At 36.8% G+C, this 22591-nt stretch overlaps 1 protein-coding gene across 3 annotated transcripts in view; it reads left to right on the top strand.

The window, feature by feature from the left end:
- The window catches only part of LOC127633408 (KAT8 regulatory NSL complex subunit 1-like), a 38372-nt gene that overhangs the window by 12144 nt on the left and 3637 nt on the right, over positions 1 to 22591 (top strand). For all 3 annotated transcript variants that reach the window (XM_052112482.1, XM_052112481.1, XM_052112480.1), the window contains 8 exons: positions 8017 to 8158; positions 8547 to 8698; positions 10982 to 11117; positions 16324 to 16495; positions 16625 to 16810; positions 20884 to 21051; positions 21280 to 21410; positions 21510 to 21628. In XM_052112482.1, coding sequence (XP_051968442.1) covers positions 8017 to 8158; positions 8547 to 8698; positions 10982 to 11117; positions 16324 to 16495; positions 16625 to 16810; positions 20884 to 21051; positions 21280 to 21410; positions 21510 to 21628 — 1206 coding nt within the window. The remainder of the gene's footprint in view (positions 1 to 8016; positions 8159 to 8546; positions 8699 to 10981; positions 11118 to 16323; positions 16496 to 16624; positions 16811 to 20883; positions 21052 to 21279; positions 21411 to 21509; positions 21629 to 22591) is intronic.

Here is a 22591-nt window from a genome sequence, read left to right on the forward strand (position 1 = left end):
GGGCTTTCACCCATTTTATTTGGATTTGTGCTCATTTGTTTTCAAGTTTGAAATGTTTCCAAACTGCAAATGAGTGTTTGAAATTTCACAATTGGTTGACCTCTCGTATCACCAGAATAACATTCTTATAAATGCATAGATATAAATGGAAATGAATGTCAGAAATACAAGAAGAATCGGATATGAGTGTTTAGATGCAGGTCAAATGTCCAGATATCGGATATAGAACCACATTTGGAAGTGGCTCAGATTGAATGTGATAAAATCTGATCTCATAAATGTTTTTGCTGTTTACACGCATGCAACAGGACCCAATTTGTGCCAGATACACTGTAAAAAAATTAATACAAAATAAAATAAATAAATTGTTGAGCAAACTTAAAAAAAATGAAGGTGACACGATGCAGTAAGATTTGAGTTCTCTTAACAACAGTGTTTCTAATTGTCCTCAGTAACACTGCTTTGTTTTGTAAATGTGAATTTATTTGTTCACAGAATGCAACATTTCTTGTTGAGAGAACTACTCATTTCATCCTCAGCCAACGATCAATTTGCAAAACAAGAACTTTCATTTTGTCACCAATTTAATTCCTTTTACATGAAGTTAACTGCAGTCTTTACATCCGAAGACATTACATAGAATTGTTTGACGTAAGCCTAGTTTCCATCCACTTTTCACGCTATTTTGTTATCGACGATTGAAAATGCGTAAAAAAAAGTTTGGGAACTCTGCCGTCTTCTGCCTGTTTCCATTCAAATGGCCTTTTATCGATAAAAATGGTGTGCATGATGATGTCATGGCTAAAAAAACCACTTTGTCGCCTAAGCTTTGGTTTATCACAAAAGAAATCTGCCCTTCAGCCGTTTCCATACAGAAATGTGTTTATCGCTTATTGTGTACCTTTCGCCTCCCAGATGTCTCTAATTTTCTTCTTCCAAAGTTTTGTTAAAATGGGGAGTGTATTGAGACAATTCATTTAAATTGGACAGCTTACTGTCATTTTAATTTCACAAATAAATGCAATCAGAAGATCGAATTGCAATCAAAAGGGAGCTGTTGCCCTTCTGATAGGACCATCATTTATTTTTTTATTTTAGCATCATAATGCAATTGACATTTTCTAAAGAAGCTCAGCAAATGTGATCCGAGGTAAAGATGGTTAGATTTAAAATATTTAAACATTTTAAAATGTTCAAAACTTATTTTCTGAAAGTGAACTCCGCATTGGACAAATAGTTCTGATAGTTTATAGTCTTGAAAAAGAAAACATCACACAGCTGACTTTTTTCATCTACAGAACAGGGTTAAGCTAATTTAAGTTTGTGTTAAGAAAAGGCATATATAGGTCTAAAAATATTAATTAGTTTATTTAATGCTTTATTCATTTGGTAATTTATTTAGCCTAATTTAATACAGGGAATATTTTCAAAAGTATAAACAATAATTTTATAAAATTGGTCTATGTTAGTGTTCCAAAAAAAACACACTGAAGCTTTTCTCCCAGTATTGTGTATTTATTTTTAATTTTGTGCACAGAATTTTTTTTTTTTCTTTTAATCTATTATATTGAATGGTGTGGAAAAGCTACTTTAATAAATAAACGGATGGCTACCACGATTAAATGAATCACAAACGGTGCATGATACGAGATATTTGTGTTGGCACTCCTGGAAGTATCATGTTTGCAGCATCAGATCAATATGCTTTTAAGATCAATCCATAATCATGTACAATAAATTAGCTTTCAAGGATGTATACCTTGTCGTCATGATTAACACAGGCTAACGATTGGGGTAAATTCTGTCATGTGACACTACATTTTTGCGTTAATGCCAATTTTCTTGAAAAAAGTGTTTCCAAACCAGTTTTTCGCGACATTTGAAGTATCGACATAGAGTTTATGCGCTAGAGTTAAATGCAAAAATATTATTTAGAATATTGCATATAAAAATTTCCATCAGCTTTATTTTGATGCGCTAAAACTTTTTCCGCAAAAAATCTTGGATGGAAACGTAGTTAGTGACACACAATAGACATCAACCATTAAGACACAAATTATTAAGAATTAAGTCAGCCAACACCACATCATTTATTCGTGTTGCTTGTAACTCGCAATGAGCATCAGTGTATTGTGTATCGTATGGGAAATGTTCTTGCCCTGTTCCAAGCAGAATCTAACTAAGGATGTTGGTCACAGAAACTGTGTAGTTAGAAGCGTTTACATTTTATTGTTCTTTCAGTTCTTTTTGTCTCCTCCCATCACTTCTTTCTCCATTCTAGATCCGTTCTTCACCATCATCCTCCCGCTTTATTTCTCCTCCCGTTCCTGCTGTCTGAGCCGAGCCCACTTGTTACATAACCCTTTCCTCTCTCACTTTCTCATGCGGTCTGTTTCTGTCTTTTTTCTCTTTCATTCCTCCACCCCTTCTCCACTGTCTTTCCCCATAATTCCTCAGCATTTCTCTGCCAAGTCTAACCACTTCTTCTGTTTTTCCCACTCTCTCTCTCTCCCTCTCATTCCATCTGTTCCATTCTTGCGTTCTTTCACATAATGACTCATGCATTACAGCTGTTATTGACCTTCGTAGACTGTACGCCCTCCTCCTGTGTTTGCTCAGATTCGTTCTGATTCTTGTCTCAACCTTTTGGGCTACAAACTTCGGCTTACAGCTCTGTTCTGAAACCTAGTGAGCTTCCTATCTAGGCAGCATTTTAAGGAATCATAGGAGCACTTAGGACTCAAAGACTTTTCTAAAAGGTTGGCATCATAATTAAAAAAGATTTTGGTCAAATTTTAAAGGGGCAACGCATATATCCTTGTGTGTATGGCAATCCTTTAATGCATTGCGCTACTCTCAGTGGAAATGAGGGATGCACCGATAAAGAATGTGTGTGACGATACTAGGGCTGCAACGGTACATGTGTCCTCACCAAACTGAATGGATACAGGGCCTCCGGTATGGTACACACAGTCACGCGAATGATTACATATCTTAGCAACCAATATAAAAACAACATATAACAAACTGCATAAATCTAAAATGAAAAAAGATTGCGGAGGAACACGGGACCACATGGAACCAAAACTTAACAACAGAGCGCCAGATGGTACACTAGACACTGCAGATCAGATAAATGTATGTGAAGTTTATACTAGCTAGCTCGCTATTTTTCCCAACTCTAATGAAACTAAACAAAATTCAAATAAGCCAGAGATTGAAGATCCACCGCCGTCTCTAAAATTACTTATAATATTACTACAGTAATACTGTTCAACAATTAGGGAACGGGACGAAGGCTGTGTGTTAGCTCTGTTTCCCCGAAGTATGTCTCACGAAGCACATCTAATACGATGACTCATTTGCGGTGACATCATCCACATGTGTCATTGAGCTTACTAGAGCAAAGCATAAACAACCTGTGCACGTTTGTCATGACCTTGGCGTAAAAGCAGCCTCTTTACAGCCTCTACACAACTTCGAAAGAAATGTAAATAAAAACTATATTTCTTTCTCTACATGTTTTCCATGTTTCAGAGAAACTGGTTTTAGTTGTAAACAAAACACTGAAACAAAAAGCACATTATTAACTCATTAACATTCTTAATTGACATTAACTGGATTCTGAATACCCACCAGTTAGGCTCACATTGAGTAGGTAAGACTTTTTATTATATATATATATATATATATATATATATATATATATATATATATATATATAAATTCTGAAAGAAAAAACTTGTCCCTTTTTATAGCTAAAGCATGCTCTGCTAAACTTTAACAAACTCTTCATATTCCTTGCTGTTTCGAGCTTTAAAGGAGTTGTACTCCCAAAAAAATTTAATTTATTCAACCTCATAATGTCTCAAACTCATACCATACTGTCTTTCTTCAGCTGGCGATATGATGTGATTTGTCCATACATTGCAAGTCAATGGTGTCCAATGTTTTCAAGCTTAAAAAAATAAAAAGAGAAAGGTACATAAAGGAAACATAAAGATAATTCAAACAACTTGATTGGTTTAATTCAAGTCTCCTGAAGCGATACAATCACTTTTGGGTGAGAAATAGACCAAAATGTGACTCCAAAATGGAACAGAGCGTGTGTTTTAAGCGCAAGGACGTGTAATCGAGTTTTAAATCATGATCACCAAGGAGAGGTAGTTCAACTTCTAAAAATTCTAGCAGTGCAAAGCTTACAAATTGCAACTATGATGTCATTGTTGCCCAATTAAAAGTAATTCACACACAAGAGACCGTTTCTTTTACATAGCACGAGTTGTAGGCTAATTGCTTGATGCTTTCCGCCCCTTTTGTCAGGAAATAATCTCTCCTGATTATCTGCGTTTTTTAAACAATCGGGCGATGTCCGATAATGGTTGATTTATCTGCCGATACCGATGTTTGGCCGATACAGCGGTGCATTTCTAATGAAAATATTTGCCTAATATGGTGGAGAGAAAAGATTTTAAACCGTATCGAAAAAATAAATTCAATTTTAACAATGGAGTATTTACCCAATATTTGTGTGTACTAAGCGATGCATTTTTATGATTTTTAAGAGTGTTGTGTCGTTAGCTTTTGGAAACATTTTGGAAACTATTGTAATCAATATTGTACCTCGAGTCTCCCTTGTACTTTGCACTAGTAGGGCTATTTTGTAGGCTGCACATTTCACACGGAGTTGCAGCCTTTGTAGTGCATTTCAAATCGGACACTAATGAGGTTCTGTTTCAGTTTGGGTGCTGCATATTTAGGCAGAAGACTGCAAGACAACTCACTAGGTTTTGGAACAGAGCCACAGTCTCAATCCAAAACATTGATCCCTCCCTTTTTGTAACTGCTTTCATTTACTCTTTAACCTCAAATACGTTGTAAGCCTGGCTCTGTATAAGTGAAAAATGACAGGCATGGCTCCATATTAAACACTGTGATATGCCAGCGTGTCAGTTGGCTTGCTTATCGGTGTTTGTTTGTGTGAAAAATGGCCGATCAGCCTCTTTGTCCCACTGTCTGAAACCCAAGAACAAAGGCAGCAGAGCATTCATGCTTAATGACTATGTCTTTGTACTCTGTCCATAAGCCAAACGTGATTTATGAAACACAATTACGAGATGATTCACTTCACAGCAGGCAGCGTATGGGACGACTCCTTTGCTGTTCTATCTCCCATTATCCAAACCGTTGACGGATATACACCTATCTGGATGAACAATGACAATAATGCTTCAGATCCTCATGTTACAATTAATTAGCATGAATAAATTGGTCAGTTTGTGTGGAGCGGGGCTCAGCGTCGTTCTCTTTTGGCAATGCGCTTTTAACAATCCCATCCCTGCAAGGTCTCGATCGGTATCGCAAAAAACCTTACATGGTGATCGCCTGTGACTGAAATATTGAATATAATATATAGGATATGAAATATTGATTTAAGTTCAAATAATTGTACTATCTAAGTAACACAAGAGACATGAAACTATAAATCAGTTGCCTGGTACCGTGGTCAGTTATACCGTTTAGCGGTCATTATTTAAACATATTTGACCTTAGAATGCAGCGATTGACCGATAACAATAAGTGTTGATAATTCCATATTTGTTGAAGGTTCATAGGGCTTCAGTGTGCAGATGTAAATTTCAACCTCTTATTTAACAACGAATTGCCAAGTTCCACGTGGGTGAATCCAACCTCTGCTGCGAGTAAGGGCGTGCTCAATGTGTGCTGTGGGAATGTGCTGAGAGGGACGTTTGCCATGTTAGCAGGTGGTGTGCTTTTGTGGAGTTAACTCTTGTTTAACATAAACCCCAAAGAACCAACATGAACAACCAATATTACATTGCTTGAACATTGATATTTAAAACACTCATGAAAGCCCTATGAGTTTTATGGCTTTAATTTAGTCCATGTCTGCTAGCTTTGAGGCTAGCACCTATATGTTAGTGTGCAAAATTGTTGGCAAAATAAACCTTTAGCAGGTACGCATGGGAAATTTGCTGGATTTCTTTTCCTGGAAATTGGGACAGAAATGTTTCTGACTCATCTAGTACTATACAATTTTTACTATAAGGCTTTAGAGCGCAACAGTGCCCTCCCACTTGTCATAATTTCATCCCCTTTCAATCATTTCTGCGCTACTAGTGGCACCAAACGGAATTACAAAAATAAAGTATGTTTTCAAGCAACCTTTGGCAACACCCCTTGGACTTTCACACTCTCTGATTCCCCATGAACAAATAGGCAATACAAAATAAAGGGTGATAAACATTTAACGTCATATTAAACAAGACCACTATAACATAAACGCACCGAACAGAAAGCGTTACGGAGGAATCGGTTCGTCCGATAACATCACTGTATAGAAGGATATAGAAGCTGTGTGTGGGGATGTAACACAAGAGGTAGGATTTGTCTTCTGGAAACTAGTAAGTTTCTATAGGAAATATTTCAGCACCGAAAAGAAAAATATGCTCCACAAAATAAATAAATATCCTGACTTATGAACTTTTTAAAAAGGCAGGAGAAAATGCTTCTCATATCTTTTGTTGCTAAAGTCACTGACAGCATATCCAATCCTAACCAAACTCTGGTATTTCACTTACAATGGAACTACACAAGGTATAAGACAATACTACCAAGACCTCATTTAAAGGATATAGTTCACCCGAAAATGAAAAGTCTCTCATCATTTACCCTAATGCCATCCCAGATGTGTATGGCTTTCTTTCTTCAGCAAAACACAAAGAATTTTAGAAACATATTTCAGCTCTGTTGGTCCATACAATACAAGTGAATTGTGGCCAGAACTTTGAAGATCAAAAAGCATATAAAAGTACATAAAGGAAAAACAGAAGTAATCCATATGACTGTAGTTGTTAAATCCATTTCTTCAGAAGCGATATAATAGACGTGGATGAGAAACAGATATATATAATATAAAAATACAGATATATTATAAATATAAAAGGTCCCTTTTATACTCTAAATCTCCACTTTCACTTTTACATCTGAAAGTCAAATGTGGTGCCTGTTAAGTTGCACTTCCACATCTTAAATTTGAGATTTAGAGTAAAAAAGGACTTATAGGAATATTGTTCTTTTTCTCACCCACACCTATTATATGGCTTCTGTAGAAATTGATTTAAACACTGGAGTTTACTGGATTACTTTTTTATGCTGCTTTTATGGGATTTTTTGGAGCTACAAAGTTCTGATCATCATTCACTTGCATTGTATGGATCTACAGAGCTGAGATATTCTTCTAAAAATCTTAGTTTGTGTTCTGCTGAAGAAAGAAAATCACACAACTGGGATAGCATGAGGGTGAGTAAATGATGAGAGAATTTACATTTTTGGGTGAACTATCCCTTTAAATTCAAGGAGATTAAACATGGTTTTATGTTTGTGCAGTGAATTGTTGGCACTGAAAGAATGAAAACTGTGATTTAGAACACAAACACTAAAAACTCTACAGACTAGCTGTTGTTTAAGCTTGTACAAAATTGTCTATTTTCCTGTTCAGCCAGTTATGTGAATAATTGTTTTAATATTTATGAGCCCATAAAGATCATGGTAACAAAGATTTAAAATGGTTTAATTTTAAGGACACTGTTGTTAACTTTTGTACAATAAACCGTTTTATTATAAATTGATGTCCAATGTAAAATATGGATTCTGAAGCAAAACCAGTGGAGAATCACTGCTACATTACTAACATGTGTTGCTGTCCAGTACTTTACTAAATCAGGGTGTAACAGCGCCCTCTGTGTGTTATGCATCGTCATCACAATAGAAAGGGATTTCTTGTCTTTTATGATCAGGACCATCAGGGCTGGAAGATTCACAGAGAACAAGCCAGCGTGTTTCCTGTTTGTTTTTGCTGTCGTCACAGTCAGTTTCTGCTTGTTTAACAGTGCATCTGCAAAAGGATACGCACTATCAGAGCTAATCATTAGCTAAACAACTAAATGTCTTACTTTAGCATGTCTAATCAGATTGTTGACTTTCCTGTCTCAGATGGAGAAGAGCAGAAGGGCGGTTTGCACAGGAGAGAGCCTCAATCATTGGTCACTGGGCGTGGCTACAGACTCAGATATCAGATCTGGAGTACCGCATCAGACAGCAGGTCGACATCTACCGCCAACTCCGTGCCAGCAAGGTCAACAGACGCTCTACATTTACTGTGTGTGTGTTTGTGTGTGTGCGCGTGTGCGCGCGAAAGAGGGTGAGAAACCATGTTTACGTTAAAGGAAAAAACAGCTGAGATGAGCGTCCAGGGACAGGGAATTTGGGGAATTGCCTTGTGCTTGAAGGATATTATTTTAGTGGAAGTAACTGTGTCATTTATATTCCTCACACTTTAATACAATTTATTCTTAAGAATTTGAAAGAAGGAAATTATTTTTATTTTAGTATGTTATGCACTTTTTTTCAACAGCTGTTTATGATAAGTCCTAAAGCATTATTATGCTAATTAATGCTTTATAATTCTAATAATGTTATATGATTTTAATTAATGCTAATGTCTGCATGGGTGCTCGCTGCAGGGTCCTGTGGAGCTTGGAGACTCCGCCCCTTCCTGCCAGAGATTAATTAACATTAGGACTAAAGAGGATGTCCTGACTACTCCGATATCCCAGAATTCCACAGGACCCCAGTCTCATTTGACAGACAGATCGAAGAGCGGCATCTCCATTAGGTTTGTACAACACACAAGTAAATCATTTTAGTATTTATGATTAGACTTTATAATTATATTATCATTATCAAACATGATTAGTAACGCATTATATACAGTCAGTCACAATTTTCGTAAAAAAATTCAGAGTAGATGAATTGTAGGGTAACTACTCTAATTATCCAGCTAATTAAATAGTTACCAAATAAATGGACTATACATTTGTTTAATGGAAAAAATCAGGTTTAGTGCAAGTTTAGCTCAATCAACAGCATTTGTGGCATAATGTTGATTACCGCAAAATGTATTTCCACTCATCCGTCCTTTTCTTAAAAAAAAATTTAAAGTACAAATCTGGGTTACAGTGAGGTACTTACAATGGAAGTCAATGGGGCAATATGGAAATGTTAAAACACTCACTATTTCAAAAGTATAGCCACAAGACGAACATGTGTGTTAACATGATTTTAGTGTGATATAATCACTTACTAACCTTTTCTGTTAAGTTATATTAAATTTTATAACTTCCTTGCCATGATGATGTAATGTCAACAAACCCTAAAACAACTGTGAAAATTGTGATTTAAACAACTTTACCACTCAATAATACACAAAAAGTTTGAACAGAAGAATTAATGTAAGTGCTTTAATAAAATTATTATCTTCAAGTTTCTGCCTTTTAACCCTCCAAAAATTGGCCCCATTCACTTCCATTGTAAGTGCCTCACTGTAACTTTTTTTTAAAGAAAAGGACGGACGAGTCGAAATAGATTTTTGTGGTAATCGACAGAATGGCACAAATACTGTCGATTGAGCTTAACTTCTATTGAACCGAGATTCCTTTCAATTATTATGTGAGAAAAAGAGACTCTTCTATATAGGAAATTGGTTGCCGGTAACCATCAACAGATCATTAGTTAGAAATGTTGTTATATATGTCATTACATTAGAATGTACATGCACTACTGATCTTTATATACAGTATGTTATATACAGGGTTTTACACGGGTCTTAACAACTCTTAATTCCCCATTCCACAAAAGAGGCCTTAAATGTTTTCTCGTTGCGTTTAAGTAGGGTGACCAGATGTCCTGTTTTGAAGAGGTGTGTCCTGACAATTCTCTAAACATTGTAATTATGTCCTTGTTTCAGCTGGTAGGGTCACAGATTTTTTTCTACTTATTTTCCTTCTCGCTATTGTCTTTGGTATCGTTTGCAGAGAAGAGAAGCAATTTCGAAGCGTTGCACATTGATTTGATGATACATTCATTCTAATCTTTCTGCAAATCTGCTGAAATGTATCTGATACCATGGCAATGACTTCATACACTTGACGGCACACACTCTTTGACATTTGGTCATTCAGCACAAGTAGAAATGCACCAATAAAAATGTTTTCAAAAATGAGCTGAAAGAAGCCGATCCATTTCTTCGTGCAGCACGCAATATGCAAGTATTTTTCTGTAATGTCCATTGCCCCATGAGCACAGAGACAATGTCACATTTAGACAGCTACACTACACTTTTTACGAAGTACAAGCACTTATATGTTCATATGTGGGGACAGTATTTCAAATTTTTGGTTACATTTTTGTGAAGTCATTTCATAATTACATATGCAGAATGACATCATATGGATAGGATAGGCTACATGGAATTTGTACATTTTATAAAAAGCTAAAATGTTGCCTTGAGCATCAATAATTGTTTGCACCTTTTTTAATAGTTGTGTATTAGTCCCTCAATTGTCAAAATCTGGACCTCATATATAGCCTCTTGGGAAGAACTCAAATGTGCAGAAGATGTTGAGAAACCAAATAGTTTTACTGTAGTTGGGTTTTTTTCTTAAGAAAAGTGGACATCTTCACAGCTCAGGACAAAGTAGGGATTCATGAACAATTATTACACACACAACACACCATATTAGAAACCAAGGGAATGTAAACTTCTTAACAGGATCATGTGTGTAAATTCAGTTAATATTTTGTCTTGTGGAATATATGTGAGGATGTGTTATGTCAAATAGCTTCTTCAGGGCAGTACTAAATATAAACAAAATGCAATTTCATGATCCCTCATTTAAAAAAAGAAGGTATCCCCAACACACACACACACATTGATTCCTTCCGTTTTCTTTTGATGGTCTTAAACAGGTCTTAAATCTTACATTTAGCTTCATAAAACCTTCAGAAACCCTGTATATATGCAGTAAATGTTAATGACTTCTTATTGAAAGTTTTGTCATAGTTTAGTTAATGGATAAAACTGGATTTTTCATGTTGTTTGCACTGTTTCTCATTTCAGTAGCGTCACAGAAATGTCAGACACATGCTCTTCAAGTCCAGACAACAGTTTTACGGCTGCACGAATACGCCCGCTGGTCAGCTGCAGCAGACGTCGTCTTATCCACCCAAACACTTTCCACAATCTCAACGGCAAGGTGTGTTTATGTGAAATTTGTTTGCATGCCGTAGAGCTGGGCAAAGCATCGAATATTCACGATATTACCATGATGATTTTACTAGCGATGTAAAATTAAGCAATATGTTGAATATCGCAATGATTGTAGTGTGCTTTTCATTTGGCTAATACGTTTCCTAAAGAGTGCATCATTAGACTCATTTTATGATCCTTCAGGACTGCACAAAATAACATCAACATCTCAGTACTGTCATATGTGTGATTATTAAACCACAAAAGGCTGCGATTTAATTCAGTGAATACATGGTCTGTTTGAACTGGTGGCGCTCTGTTCCGTCTCAGATCAATTTGCGTGCATTGTGAAAGCATAGCACTACAGGCACACATTCACACAATTCCAAACATTTGTAACCACTGCAAGTTATCATACAAGTCTAAAATGGGTATCACCAGATTTGTAATGAGCAGTATTGCACTACCTGTCTTCCGCCAAAATAAAAGCTCCTAGTGTACTTTCTACAAAAATATAAAGAAAATACAACAAAGATATATTACTATTGAACAAAACAAGTATAATCCTTATAATAATAATAATAATAATAATTATTATTATTATTCAGTATTCTATTGCATCATAATAAAATTAAACGGGGCTCTTTGTTCACTGTACTCACCCTGTTCATTCACAAAAAAATGTTTTTGTAAAAATATATGTAAGTACATTTTTTTTTTATTAGTGTATTTTTGTGTTGTGCGTCTAAATGAAATGATTAAAATACTTTCTTCCCTGTGTTAATTTAGCAAAAAACTGTGGAAAACATGCTTTCAATTTAGATTTTTATTTCCTCTATTAAAGGGACCTATTATGCAAAATTCACTTTTACATGGTGTTTGTACATAAATGTGAGTCAGCAGTGTGTGTACACAACCACCCTACAATATTAAAAGTCCACCCACTCTTTCTTATATTTCTATTAATCTAAAACAGTGTGTCAAAATGAACGGTTTTCGTTTCTGCTCTAAAGTGACGTCACTTTAGAGCTGGCCTCGCCCACGACTGGTGACAGACTCCCTATTATCATAGATCCTCCCTTGAGTGATCACAAACTGTCTGGCATTTTTTTCCATGCTGGAGCAGACACCGTGAGAAGAAGAATGTCTCAGCTTCCTAAGTGTCATAAGTGTTGTGTTGTTGACTGTAAAAGTGAACTTAAGATTCTTTATGTACTCCCGGCATCAGAGCCACTGAAGACGATGTGGACAAGCAGGACTGATAATCTGGCATACCGGGCATTTTCCCGGTGGGCCGACACGCTTTGGGGCCGATCAGGGGCGGACTGGCCATCGGGAGAACCGAGCGGGCTGGTGGGTCAGCCGCAAAATGGGCCAAATAGGCCGCTATAAGCTAAAATGAGCCGCTGCGTTATGCAGAACGGACCACAAAATGGCACATCGATATGCAGAAAAGGACAGTGAACACCCCCACTCAAACTTTGGGCCAGTTGCTTTGTAAAATCCTGGGCCGATTTCTCTTCCCAAATACAAATCTACTATAAATATTTTAAAACTGTCCAAATTTATGAAGAGATATTGAATGTCTCATAATTTATAGTGTCAAAAAAACACTTAGACCTAAACATAAACTAGTCCTCTTTTTAATTTCTGCTATCAAAGCATTTGCCATTTTTTCTGTTCCAAATAAATGTTTTCAATGTTTGTTGTGCACACCTCCCACTTTCTTGTGTGGCAAGCTCATACATTCGCCCCTCCATGTCACTTTCTGCAATGCATGTCATGTGGAGGGAAAAGTGTCGCTTGATGCGGAGCATTGATGCCTCAACTGAAATGAACGGTGACGTAAGGACATTATTGAAACTCAAAATTACTATTATAAGGCTATTGTTGTCTTATCTGATAAAAGTCACGTTCAGCAGTTTAAATACTGTAGGAAAATAATACCGTAGATCTGCTTTGTTCTTATACTGCTTAAACATTCTGATGAAGTCAGTAGATTTGATATGCAAATTTTAATAAAGGAGAAGGTAAAGATGTAATTGATACTCATTAATATTATAAGACTATTATTAGACCACTGATTTAAAAAAAACAATTAATTCACACTGGGGGAGATTCAGCTTTATTACATCGGGATGTCAATTAATTTTCTATTATTCAATGATCGGAGTCGGCTTATACCTTGGTTACCACATGTAGTATGCAGGAAACATGTAATCTAGTCATAACTATGGGATTTGCAATAAAACGCAGAATGTCATGGAATATGACATGTTTGGGTGAAAATTTATGTTTAAATGTACAATTAATCAAATTAAAATTGTGATATATCCTAGTGTGATAATTAAACTAAAAACATCTCTGATTTAATTGAATAAATAAATAATCATATAAGTGATGCACGCTTCAAAATGAATGCGTAAAGATGGCTCATACACTTAAAACACCTCATCGTGATCATCATGTGCAGTCTTGTGTGTGAGATGACAGAGAGCACTCTGAAGTGTGCAGCTCATACAGACTATGTATTAATTTACTTAAATCACATCTTTATGGGGATGAATAATCACACTGGGCCATTGAGCAAACTGCTTATCTTGAGTTAAGAAATTACACACAGTAACAGCAAAATAATAGCTAGATTTAAATGGATGCATTTGTTTTTCTTAAATATTTCACTTGTTAGGCGCATAAAATGTTGTGGAAATATCTTGGAAATTTGTGCCTTGAAAAGAATGGGACCCCAGGATTGACTTCAGGGTGCACTCAGTAACTTTTTGAAGTATGTTGAAGTGACTTACCTAGTGGCCTGGAAGCTGCATCATTCAAACAGTAGTTTCCAGTTGCCAATGCCAATGTAGAAATTCACTATGCACATTAAACCAGGATTAATTTAATCCATGCATGAACGTGTCCAATAACAGGGCAGTTACTGAGATTAAGAAAGTAGTATTCAACTGGTCGTGTGATCCTAACGTGGCTGCTTCCATGAGGGCCCTATGTAGAATAAAATAGCTTTTATAAAGTTACTGATAGGACTAAACTCTTCATCTCACATGAGTGGTCATGATTTCATACATATGTTTCAATATTACTGTTCATTTCTTTAGAAGTAAAACTGAGTGCACCCTTCACTACAAATACATAAATGGATGTGAAACGTTGATTTGAGTTTAAATTGTTTAAGTGAGAAGAAAGAGACCGCAAAGTGATACTAGACACAAGATTGGTTGCCAAGGACAATGGTCGAATATACAGTTTAAAGGAATATTCTAGATTCAATACAAGTTAAGCTCAGTCGACAGCATTTGTGGTGTAGTATTGATTACCACAAAAATAATTTCAACTCGTCCCTCCTTTAAAAAAAATAAATAAAAAAAAAAAAGCAAAAATCAAGGTTACAGTGAGGCACTTACAATGGAAGTGAATGGGGCCAAATTTTAGAGGTTTTAAAGGCAGAAACGTGAAGCTTATAATTTTATAACCGGACTTGCTTTACTTCTTCTATACTTGTGTATTGTTTGAGCTGTAAAGTTGTTTAAATAATACGTTTTTACAGTCATGTAAGTGCTTTAGGATTTGTTGACATGACAACATCATGGCAATGAAGTTGTAAAATAAACTATAACTTTACCCAGAGGTTATTAAGTGACCTTATCACACTAAAATAATGCTAACACGCATATTGTTTATGTCTTGTGGCTATACTTTTGAAACTGAGTATTTTAAAGTTCCACATCACTTCCATTGTAAGTGCCTCACTGTAACCCTGATATTTACCTTTTTTAAAGATAAGTATTATGCCACAAATGCCATCGATTTGGCTTAACTTGTATTGAACCTGGAATATTTCATTTAAGGGTCATTATACAAAGATATTTCACCTCAGTATTATGTTTTTAATGACAATGCAATATCTGCAGAGCAGTGGTCAATATAAAATGCAGACATATAAAATACAAATTAATGATAGCATATAAAATGTACACAAAATTTGTGAATTTAAATAAACACTTCTTTTACACAATATTTACTCAAAATTCAATCAAATTATTTGAAAAACAGAATATGTGCACTATCCATACATTTTGGGTCTGTTATTAGAAGGAATAACTGCTTTTGTTAATCGTCCAGTTACAGGTACCGATGCAGATAGTCTCAAAATGATAAAAAAAATTTGGCCTGCCCAATCTACAGTGCATTCAGAAAGTATTCAAACCCTATAATTTCTTTTCACATTTTGTTATGTTGAAAAAAAATAATTTTAGCCTTATGCTAAAATGCATAAAAATATTTTTTTCATATAAGACTACACTCCATACCCCATAACAACAAAGCAATAACCAGATTTTTTAAATATAACATTAACATAAATATTCAGACCATTTGCTATGACACTTGAAATTCAGCTCTGTTGCATCCCATTTCTCCTGATCATCTTTGAGATGTTTCTACACTTTAATCGGAGTCCACTTGTGGCAAATTCTATTGATTGGACATGATTTGAAAAGGGAAACACTTGTCTATATAAGGTCTCAAAGCTGAAAATGCATATCAGAGCAAAAACCAAGCCATAAGGCCAAAGAAACTGCCTGCAGAGCTCAGAGACAGGATTGTGTCAAGGCACAGATCTGGGGAAGGCTACAAAACAATTTCGGCTGCATTGAAGGTTTCCAAGAGCACAGTGGCCTCCATAATTCTTAAATGGAAGTTTGGAACAACTAGGACTCTTCCTAGACCTGGCCGCCGGCCAAACTCAACAATCAGGGGAGAAAACCAGGCACCGCTCATCACCTGCACAATACCATCCCAACGGTGAAGCATGGTTGTGGTAGCATCATGCTGTGGGGGTGTTTTTCGGCAGCAGGGACTGGGGGACTGGTCAGGGTTGAAGGAAAGCTGAACACAGCAAAATACAGAGATATCCTTAATGAAAACCTTTGTCATTATGGGGTATGAAGTGTAGATTGATGTGAAAAAATCTATATATTTAAAGCATTTTAGCATAAGTCTGCAATTTAACAAAATGTAAAAAAAAATAAGGGGTCTGAATACTTTCTGAATGCACTGTATCAGCATCACTTACTCCGAATGGTGCAACTGACCAATCAGAATCAAGTATTCCAGACATAATCAGAATGTGTATATGTTATTTTACATATATTTAGATTTAAGTATATTTCACATTTTTTTTTTTTTTTTTTAATCAGGTTCAGAGAGTGTCTTTCTCACCTCCACCAGCCTGTGACCTCAACTCCTCATGTGTCATGTGTGGAGGCGCTCATCCCCTCTCCAAACTGGATTTACCGTATGAGTGCCCTCTGCTGGAGAGAGTTGCACATCAAGACCGCAGCGTCCACCCTGTACTGTCCATGCAATCAGGTGAGAAACAAATGCCCAGTCAGATGCGCTAAATATTCACTGTAGAAATTGTGAGAATTTCATTATTTGTAAAAAACATTTAAAAAAACTGGTCTAAAATCAGTTTGTCTCCTCTGGTTGGTCTTTCAGATGTGGCTCTGAGCATACAGCTGCAGAAGGTCTTGCGGTCTCATTGGCAGACTCGTCACTTAGAGAGGATCAAACCACTCAAGAAGATCTCCCTGAAACAAAAGATCTCCATCAAACCGTCATCTTCATCATCCTTCCTCTCCAAACACAAATTCAGACTGTCAAACACGCATGCGGCCGCAGTCCGTAAGTAGACTGGTTACAGGATTTAAGATATACACATGTCTCTATAAATAGATACAGCACATTCATAAAGTATTCAGACCCCTTCACATTTTGTTGTATTGCAGCCTTATGCTAAAATGCTTTAAATTATTTTTGTTAGATTTTTAAAACAATCTACACTCCATACCTCAAAATGACAAAGCAAAAAACAGATTTTTGATAACTTGGGAAACTGATTAAAAATAATCAATTGAAATATCACATTGACATATATTCTGACCCTTAACTAAGCACCTTTGGCAGCGATTACAGCCTCTAGTCTTTTTGGGTATGATGCGTCTAGGGCTGTCGCGGTTAAGAAATTACCCTTGCGGTTATTATGGGTGGCTCAATAGCGCGATATGCGGTATTACCGCCTTTTTTATTTTTTTATTTTTTTAACAAACCTAATTTATCCTGATTTTACTACATACAAAGCTCTATTGTTGAGTTATGTAGTATATATTGTTGCTTTGTAACTGACAGAGAGACACGTTTTAAAACATTTTTGTTTATTGTTAAATGCCAAACAGCAACAAGAACATGCCTTTTCCAATTAAAAAAATTAAAGAAATCAAAGAGTTCTAAATTATCACATGTAAACAAGTAGCCTAATAAGAAAATTCCTTTTTCTAATTTGAAAACGAAAGAATTCTAAAAGTAGGCTATCACATGAAAACAATGTGTAGGCCTAAGTGAAAATACAGAGAATAAACTTAAGCCTTAACGAATGCGATTTAGATCTGGGTTATCATGTCCTTGTTTCGCGCTAGGAAAACCAACATATTAACCTTATGTGGTTTCAGGGAGGATCGCATGGGGGTAACAATATTCCCCGCGGCACTGAAAACCCTTTCCGACGGTTTGCTCATTGCACAAATACACATGTATTAGCCAAGGACATCATCTACTAATTAGCCTCCCAAAATAAATTATAGACTAGGCTACATTTTAAATTATTTATTCGTTTCAATATAGGCTATTTTTACTAAACAAAAACTACATTTAAAATATCCCGACTGCAAAATAATGCATATTAATTAGACTAAATGTGCACAAACATTTTATGGACGTTAAATCGAGCTGAAGTTAACCTAAATATGTTTTTTTCTTCAATATATCTTACCTTTTGAAATAATTTTCGTTTCAAAATATTTATTTTAAACTAAAAATACATTAAATCCAGCAACAGACAAGTATTGTAACAGTAGGCTATTTTGTTCAATTTGTATAATTTCATTTTTATTTATTGGCTAATAACATGATCAATAAGTTAGCAAATAGTTTAAATTTGATAACTTACCAGTATGAGGCCATGCTGAGGAATTTGAAGTTCAGCTTGTGCTTTCGCTAGATCTCTTCTCTTCAACCAGCTTTGAGAAAATGTACTAACCAGTGTGTGACACAGGCCCATTGCTCGGGCTGTGCCATCTTTGACGCTTGCCATTGCGTTTGTAACTGCCAAATGTAAATTGTGACCAAAGCAGTTCAGCCACGGCCAGTTCAACTTTTTGACTGCTGCAACTATGTTGGCCCCATTGTCTGTAGTGATACAGGCCAGCTTCTTCTCATCCAGGGACCACTCTTCAAATGTGTGCCGGAGAGCATCCGAAATATTGTCGGACGTGTGGTTTTCGGGCATGAACACTGTTTCAAGGCAACGTGATTTCAGAATCCATTCTATGCTGAGATAATGAACCGTTAGACTCATATAAGGAGTCATATTGACACTTGACCACATATCGGTTGTGGCAGAAAAGTAGTCGACATTCATAAGCTCGCTTTTAATCGATGTCTTTACCGTGCTGTACATTTTTGGCACAGCAGTTTCTGAAAAGTAGGTTTTGCCCGGCAACTCGTACTGCTTGTCAAATTTTTGAAGCATTGACTTGAATGCAGGTTTCTCCACCGTGTTGAATGGAACCATCTCCTGAACTAGATACTGGGTAACAGCTGCTGTAAGGCATTTATGCCTGTTACTTTCACGGCTGTATTTTACAGATTTCCCAAAGGCTTCAGCTACTCCTAACTGTTGGCTGGTACCGGTCTCAGCTGTCCTTTTTGATGTTGCTCCGCGACCTGATGCTTGAGGGGCCAGCTGTGCATTAATGGCTGGATGACAGTTAGCGAGATGACACCTCAAATTAGATGTATTGCCGCGTGTCACAGGAACCTTTTCGCTGCAAATTTTGCATATCGGCTCATCTAAATTCGCTGGCTCGCCCTTTTCATTGGGTTGAAAGCCGAAATGTTCCCGAACTGGCGACGTGACATTAGGTTTTGGGACGAGAGCGACTGCCATCGTTTCAGTAGGCCTATTCAAAATAAATGAAACACCAGATAGAGCTACAATGGTTCATGGGAAAATGTCTTAGGCCTAACACTCTTGCATAATTATTAATTTATTTAACATTAAATGCACAGTGACAAATTGTAAAACAAAAAGGCCACAGCCTTATGGAAGAAAGAAAAAAAACTGAACACTGCGATTGCCGCGGTTTCTGCGGTTGCTTTCCTTCCTCTGCGGTTGGCTGGTCAATAGCGCGGTATTACAATATTACGGTTATCGCGACAGCCCTAGATGCGTCAAGCTTTGCACACCTGGATTTGGGTATTTTCGGTCATTCTTCTCTGCAGATCCTTTCAAGCTCTGTCGGGTTGGATGGGGAACGTCGATGGACAGCCATTTTTCAGGTCTCTCCAGAGATGTTCGATTGGGTTCAAGTCTGGGCTCTTGCTGGGCCACTCAAGGACATTCACAGAGTTGTCTCTAAGCCTCTCTTGCATTAACTTGGCTGTGTGTTTCGGGTCATTGTCCTGTTGGAAGATGAACCTTTGTCCCAGTCTGAGGTCCAGAGTGCTCTGAAGCAGGTTTTCAACAAGGATGTCGCTGTACATTGCTGCATTCATCTTTCCATCGATCCTACTAGTCTCCCAGTTCCTGCTGCTGAAAAACATCCCAACAGCTTGATGCTGCCACCACCAGGCTTCACTGTAGGGATGGTATTGGCCAGGTGATGAGTGTTGCCTGGTTTCCTCCAGACATGACGCTTGCAATTCAGGCCAAAGAGTTCAATCTTTGTTTCATCAGTCCAGAGAATTTTGGTTCTCATGGTTTGAGAGTCCTTCATATGCCTTTTACTGAGGAGTGGCTTCCGTCTGGCCACTCTACCATACAGGCCTGATTGGTGGAGTGCTGCAGAAATGGTGGTTCTGCTCTCTCCACAGAGAAATGCTGGAGCTCTGTCCGAGTGACCATCGGGTTCTTGGTCACCTCCCTGACTAAGGCCCTTCTCCCTCGATCACTCAGTTTGGCCGGGCGGACAGCTCTAGGAAGAGTCCTGGTGGTTCCAAACTTCTTCTATTTAAGAATTATGGAGGCCACTGTGCTCTTGGGAACCTTCAATGCAGCTGAAATTGTTTTGTAGCCTTCCCCAGATCTGTGCCTTGACACAGTCCTGTCTCTGAGCTCTGCAGCCAGTTTCTTTGACCTCATGGTTTGGTTTTTGCTCTGATATGCATTTTCATCTGTGAGACTTTATTTAAACAGGTGTGTGTCTTTCCAAATCATGTCCAGTCAATGGAATTTGTCACAGGTGGACTCCAATCAAAGTGTAGAAACATCTCAAAGATGATCAGGAGAAATGGGATGCACCTGAGCTCAATTTCAAGTGTCATAGCAAAGAGTCTGAATACATATGTCAATGTTATATTTCAGTTTTTTTGTTTTTAATAAATTTGCAAAGTTATCAAAAATCTGGTTTTTGCTTTGTCATTATGGGATATGAGTGTAGATTGAAGTCATTTTAATTTATTTATTTTTAAAGCATTTAGCATAAGGCTGCAACATAAAATGTGAAGAAGAAATATAATATATATTACAAAAATAATAATTCAGATAAGCAAGGCGGAATATTTACAACCCAGTCTGTCAAAGTGACTTTGATATTTCATAGTGCAACCTTAAAAAAAGACCCACAATTGAGTTCAGTGCACTATTAAAGGACCCATTCAACTGATTTGAGCTGCTTTCTTTCTCATTTTATCTCCGTCAGGATTGGCCCGTCACAAGATCAGGTCGGAGAGGCTGCACCGGCAGCAGGCGGAAAGCATCTTATGTGTCCCAAAACCAGACACACTCACGCCTTGCAGGGGGGATCGTGCACTGGACCGGAGTCACATCAGGAAGAGGGTCTGTGCGCACTCTCTGGACAGAGCAGACTGTGAGTGTCGTCACCACAGAAATACCTGATAAACACAATGAAGAGAACAAAGATGTTAACATGATCAATGCCACAAATTTGCTTTTTAGTGACTTAGAAATAGACTTTTGGGCTCCACTCTGATAAACTGATTAAAAAAAAGTATTTTTAAAATTAACTCCTAAAGTGTGCTCTCCTACATGAGTTTATATATATACATTTTTTCTTTTCACTTATATAATAATATAGCACCAAAAGTGGTGATGGACGCTGGCAGTCCTTGTCCGTCTCTGTCAGGCCTTCACTCCTTCAACACCAGTCCCCTGAGTAGACAGCTGTCCCTCCCCGCTGAGAGCAGCACTCCTCTCGGCAACAGCATGGTATGTTCAATATCATGTCCTTACAACAAAGTTGAAGGGAATACACCATGTAATCGCCTTTTTCTCACTTGGATTGATGCAATTTGTGGTTTTAAACAGCCCATACGGAGAAGGAGAGGCGAGAGCCCGTTTGATATCAACAACATTGTCATTCCCATGTCAGTGGCCGCCACAACTAGAGTTGAGAAACTACAGTACAAAGAAATTCTCACACCCAGGTAAAGAAACAAGTCTCAAAGTCTCTCATGTTGGCACTAAGTCCACTGCACAAGGAATGTTCTGGGTTATATTCAGTATATAACGGTTGCCCCATACAGTTCACAGTTCAAACGTAAAGTTTTTTTATTTGTATTTGGGTTGACAATGTGAGGACAATGTCATTTATTTATTATTTTATTTGGATCTATTTTTCAAAAATACACCAAGACTGCAATTCATAAAAAAAATACAAAAATGACCGTATACACACACCTATTCTGTGATGAATGTTTTTTTTATTTCTGAATGAAAAGTTATTTTATTTATTTTATTATTATTTGTCATTAAAGTGTTTATTTATATTGTGTATTATTTATATTATTATAAACATTTATATTTTTATATTATAAAATTATATATATGTATACACACACACATTTGAAGTCAAATGTTTACATACACCTTTGCCAAATATATTTATAGAAAACATTCCCTGTCTTAGGTCAGTTAGGATCACTTCTTTATTTTAAGAATGTGAATGTCAGAATAATAGTAGAGATAATTATTTCAGCTTTTATTTCTTTCATCACATTACCAACGGGCCAAACGTTTTCATACTTTTTGTTAGTGTTTGGTAGCATTGTCTTTAAATTGTTTAACTTGAGTCAAATGTTTTGGGTAGCCTTCCACAAATTTCTTACAATAAGTTGCTGGAATTTTGGCCCATTCCTCCAAATGCTTTTTTCAGTACTGCCCACAAATTTTCAATCAGCTTGAGGTCAGTGCTTTGAGATGGCCACCCCAGTACCTTGACTTTGTTGTCCTTAAGCCATTTTGCCACAACTTTGGAGGTATGCTTGGGGTCATTGTCTATTTGGAAGACCCATTTGCGAATGAGCTTTTTTTTTCAGATGTTGCTTCAATATATCCATATAACTTTTCTTCCTTATGATGCCATCTATTTTGTGAAGTGCACCAGTCCC

The sequence above is a fragment of the Xyrauchen texanus genome, chromosome 40 (assembly GCF_025860055.1).
Source record: "Xyrauchen texanus isolate HMW12.3.18 chromosome 40, RBS_HiC_50CHRs, whole genome shotgun sequence".
Taxonomy (NCBI): domain Eukaryota; kingdom Metazoa; phylum Chordata; class Actinopteri; order Cypriniformes; family Catostomidae; genus Xyrauchen; species Xyrauchen texanus.